This window comes from Littorina saxatilis, linkage group LG6, assembly GCF_037325665.1.
Source record: "Littorina saxatilis isolate snail1 linkage group LG6, US_GU_Lsax_2.0, whole genome shotgun sequence".
Lineage (NCBI taxonomy): Eukaryota > Metazoa > Mollusca > Gastropoda > Littorinimorpha > Littorinidae > Littorina > Littorina saxatilis.
This window is the reverse complement of record NC_090250.1, coordinates 11,163,812-11,168,598: the sequence shown is the minus strand read 5'-3', so window position 1 is coordinate 11,168,598 and position 4,787 is coordinate 11,163,812. Positions and strand designations below refer to the sequence as shown.

Genomic DNA, 4,787 nt, shown 5'->3' with positions numbered 1-4,787 from the left:
CGGTTGTTCCTCTCTAAATTTACTCGTTGTATTTATGTTTTGTCTTCTCGCTGTTTTGTGCGCGAGAATGAAACCTTTAACTCTATCCCTTTATATCAATCACCATCATCATGTACATAGTGTTTATATCCCTCCATCGGACTTTTATTTTTTATGATAAGGTGGTCCTGAGTTTTATCAATTTTAACAGCGGAAAAAATAAATATACATTCCTTTATTGGCCCATCCCCACCACAAGCGTGTGAAAATATATTCCCTTACCATATTCTTTTATCCAACAGATGTTATAACTAATTTATAGCGGATTTCAATTCTGCACCTCCCTTGTAGACAGGTGCCCCTTCCTTCCTCCCTCCCAAAGCCAATAGCGTACGAACAAATCCCCTCCCTAATGGACGCATGTCCGTGGGACAGAAGCATCATCCTCGTCGAGCTGAGAAGCATTCTCGAATCGCACGACTCGTAGAAACATTCATCATGACTGGCCGTGGTAAAGGAGGAAAGGGTCTCGGAAAGGGGGGCGCCAAGCGTCACAGGAAAGTTTTGCGTGATAACATCCAGGGTATCACCAAGCCCGCTATCCGTCGTCTGGCTCGCCGTGGCGGTGTCAAGCGTATCTCTGGTCTCATCTACGAGGAGACTCGCGGAGTTCTCAAGGTATTCCTGGAGAACGTGATCCGTGATGCCGTCACGTACACTGAGCACGCCAAGAGGAAGACTGTGACCGCCATGGATGTGGTCTACGCCCTCAAACGCCAGGGTCGTACTCTGTACGGCTTCGGTGGTTAGACGCATCAAGTCGCGGATCTCGCATCCACAATAACCCTTCTCCGGTCCTTCTTAGGACCACCTTCATTTTCCCAAGAGGGGCTGAATGTGTCTCGTTGCCACTGCTAACTCCTTCGTGTTTACATATTAAAACACTATTGTTTGTTATTGTTTTGTCATTGATAGTGTCGTCGTAAATCTATACAAGTGTTGGCTACGTAAACAAAAGAGAAGGAGGGAGGGCAGGGGGTTGGATGTATGATTGCAACTGAGCGAAAGGGAACTGTCAAGAAAATGATGAGAGGCAAATAAAATGATCACTTATTGATATCAAATTGGAGCGCTTCAAGCCACAGACGGGGTCAATTTGATGCCAACCAGTGTCGATAGGCGCACAAGCAGAATGGATTATGACGTGCTCATTCATTTGTGCTCATCACACAGAGCTTCACTCATAGAGAAAGGGATCCCTCCCATTGGTGTTGTGTTGCATTAGAGATAGAAAGTAACGATTTGCGGGATAGAAATAATGCATTCTTGACCATGATTTTGTAGTGAGAGTGCTCATTTTGGACAAGAAAGCCGTCCATAGGGCAGAGAGAGAAGGCAAATTGTTGAAATGCATTAGCTGTTGATGTTTGGTCAAATACAGATGACAAATAGGGGTTTGAAATGATCATATGCGCAGGGACAACACAAGGGCTGGAGTTTTTGGTTCGTTAAATGGAGTGTGACTATAGTGCGAGTACTTAGGGAGGGTGTTGAAAGGAAATGTTTATGGTTGCTACGAGTGTAACAATTAGGATGGCAACGAGAGCAGACCAACTCTTTTGGGAAAAATGAAGGTGGCTCTGAAAAGAGCCGGGTTTGGAGGAGTCGGAACCGTTGGAGGGGCAACTTAAGCACGCTCTCCGCGGATACGGCGGGCCAGCTGGATGTCCTTGGGCATGATGGTGACACGCTTGGCATGGATGGCGCACAGGTTGGTGTCCTCAAAGAGACCGACCAGGTAAGCCTCGCTGGCCTCCTGCAGAGCCATGACGGCAGAGCTCTGGAAGCGCAGGTCTGTCTTGAAGTCCTGGGCGATTTCGCGCACCAGACGCTGGAAGGGCAGCTTGCGGATCAGGAGCTCGGTGCTCTTCTGGTAACGACGGATCTCACGAAGAGCCACAGTTCCAGGCCTGTAACGATGAGGTTTCTTGACTCCTCCAGTGGCAGGGGCGCTTTTGCGAGCGGCCTTGGTTGCCAGCTGTTTGCGAGGAGCTTTTCCTCCGGTGGATTTACGGGCGGTTTGCTTGGTACGTGCCATTTCGAAGTTAGAGTCGACTGAGCAGCCAGGAACTAGAGAGACGTTTTATATGGGAAAGGCATTCGCAGCCCTGGCGCGCCGCTCTGATTTTAGCCAATGAAAGCCGTGGAGACATCAGCCGAAGATTCAAGCAACATTACCGTACAGGGCCACTTTTTGGGGGGTCTCTGTGCTGTGCTGTCGTGCGTGTGTGTGTGTGTGTGTGTGTGTGTGTGTGTGTGTGTGTGTGTGTGTGTGTGTGTGCCGTCAAAAGTACCAGGTACAAAGTATGATAAAGAAAGAAAGGAACGTACAAACTGACAAGCAAGCACACAAAAATGAAACCTTAACACACGCGTGCACAGCTCACAGCTAAATAAATGCTGAGGTGAACGCTCTTGTAAAAAAGTGTGTATGTACAAAGACGAGTTCTTTACATGTTATACGAGCAGGGCGCGCAAGGTGACAAAAACGAAAGAAGCAGTTGTGAAAAAGTGAAGTGAACACTTTTACGAGCGGCACACGTTTTGACAGTAGGAATTTGAGAGACAGCGAAGGAGAGAACATATGCTACACATAAGAGGCTGGCGACTTTGTGCAAAGTAATGGGTGTGCCGCTAATTAGTGTTAGAAAACTGCAACAGAGTAACAGGTATTTTGTCCGTTGTGTCTGAGTGGCGAGGTAGGCGTTTGATTTCTCTGTTTATTCACGTGTTATTTTAACCACAAAGAACTACAACAAAGAACAACAAAGAAAGAACACCATAAAAGTACCAGATATATTTTGAGGGTTGGTAAAAGTTGGTTGAGTTTTGTGAGATGCGTGAGATATATAGTAAATGATTTGTAGGATGACGATGACGATGACGATGACGATGACGATGACGATGACGATGACGATGTAGGTAGCAAGCCAGTTTTGCGGTGATAGCGGTTTGATGCAGTGACAGTGCTGTAGTAGACAGATTGTAGTGACGCCGGCCGGCGGATATTGATGACACTAATTTGACGGTTGACAAGTGATTTTTGTTTTGTTTATGTAGTTTTGGTTATTTGTTGGATGTTTAATATATGCTTATACGCTTTTACATTATAATGGGTAAATATTATAATGGAGTTTTGTCCCCGAGATAGATGTTGGATCCGTTGGATCCGTTGGTTCCTTGACTACTAAATTAAATATAGGGAAGGAGAGAGAGACATTGTTGTGTACATGTATTGTGTATTGTGTATTGTGTATTGAGTGTGTATTGAGTTGGTTCGTTGGCAACGAGAAATTCATCTCTCTCTGGAAAAAGTGGGTGGTCCTGAGAAGGACCTGTGTGTTTTACGTTTGCCGGTTTGGCCAAACAGCAGTTTTAAGAGTCTACTTGCTGCTGGTGTACTTGGTGACGGCCTTGGTGCCCTCACTGACGGCGTGCTTGGCCAGCTCACCGGGGAGGAGGAGGCGGACCGCGGTCTGGATCTCCCGACTGGTGATGGTGGAGCGCTTGTTGTAGTGGGCCAGTCTGGAAGCTTCAGCGGCGATTCTCTCAAAGATATCGTTGACGAAGCTGTTCATGATAGACATGGCCTTGCTGCTGATGCCAGTGTCGGGGTGCACCTGCTTGAGCACCTTGTAGATGTAGATGGCGTAGCTTTCCTTCCTCTTCCTCTTGCGCTTCTTGTCGCCGGAGCGAACAGCCTTGGCCTTGCCGGCCTTCTTGGCGCCTTTGGAGCTAACTTTGGGTGGCATGGTTGATTCGTCTGCGGGTTGTGAGTCGCAAAAGGTAGCGCCGCCGAGGATGATGCTTCTGTCCCACGGACATGCGTCCATTAGGGAGGTGATTTGTTCATACGCTATTGGCTTTGGGAGGGAGGAAGGAAGGGGCACCTGTCTACAAGGGAGGTGCAGAATTGAAATCCGCTATAAATTAGTGATAACATCTGTTGGATAAAAGAATATGGTAAGGGAATATATTTTCACACGCTTGTGGTGGGGATGGGCCAATAAAGGAATGTATATTTATTTTTTCCGCTGTTAAAATTGATAAAACTCAGGACCACCTTATCATAAAAAATAAAAGTCCGATGGAGGGATATAAACACTATGTACATGATGATGGTGATTGATATAAAGGGATAGAGTTAAAGGTTTCATTCTCACGCACAAAACAGCGAGAAGACAAAACATAAATACAACGAGTAAATTTAGAGAGGAACAACCGTTCTTCTGGTGATAAAAAAGAGAGCGGCCGAGGCCGCCGCCGGATCAGAATGCCCACAGCTTTTGATAAAATAGCGTGTATTCTTAAAAGCTGAGTTTAAAAGCTTTGTTTGGTATTTAACGTCGCCTTCAACCAATCAAGGTTATATAGCGACGGGAATATTGTTACAACAGTTTATTAAAATGTTATGGCTAAAAAGGAACAAGTATGAGTGTGTGTTGGTGTGCGGTGCACGGCACCCCGCCCGCCAGGTGGAGCAGGGGACGCCCTTCGCTCCCGGCAGACGGGTACCGGCAAGATCTCGCACACCAACAAAAAGGTCTGGTGTACAGTCACCCGCCTGTAGGGTGGAACAAGCACTGTCCTTCGATCCCCACTCGGCGGGCGCTGGTACACATAATATGGTGGCGAATGTTGAGGTGTGGTAAGGTTAGGGCGACGTCTCAACACAATCCCCCGTCCTCCTGGGGTAGGGGTGGAGTGGGGAAGGTGGGATAGGGAAGTGTGTACCAACCTGTACACAC

The 4,787-nt window shown here is 47.1% G+C and overlaps 3 protein-coding genes across 3 annotated transcripts; 1 reads left to right on the top strand and 2 right to left on the bottom strand.

Annotated features, from left to right (window-relative positions):
* The first annotated feature begins 442 nt into the window (after positions 1-442).
* On the top strand, positions 443-1,089 carry LOC138968112 (histone H4). Its single transcript, XM_070340676.1, has one exon. The coding sequence runs from the start codon at positions 478-480 to the stop codon at positions 787-789; it is 312 nt and encodes a 103-aa protein (XP_070196777.1). The 5' UTR covers positions 443-477; the 3' UTR covers positions 790-1,089.
* A 482-nt stretch (positions 1,090-1,571) lies between these two features.
* Positions 1,572-2,099, bottom strand: LOC138968111 (histone H3). Its single transcript, XM_070340675.1, has one exon. It carries the CDS (start codon positions 2,075-2,077, stop codon positions 1,667-1,669), a length of 411 nt encoding a protein of 136 aa, XP_070196776.1. The 5' UTR covers positions 2,078-2,099; the 3' UTR covers positions 1,572-1,666.
* A 1,257-nt stretch (positions 2,100-3,356) lies between these two features.
* On the bottom strand, positions 3,357-3,830 carry LOC138968110 (histone H2B, gonadal). The gene has a single exon (XM_070340674.1). It carries the CDS (start codon positions 3,789-3,791, stop codon positions 3,423-3,425), a length of 369 nt encoding a protein of 122 aa, XP_070196775.1. The 5' UTR covers positions 3,792-3,830; the 3' UTR covers positions 3,357-3,422.
* Positions 3,831-4,787: the final 957 nt, after the last annotated feature.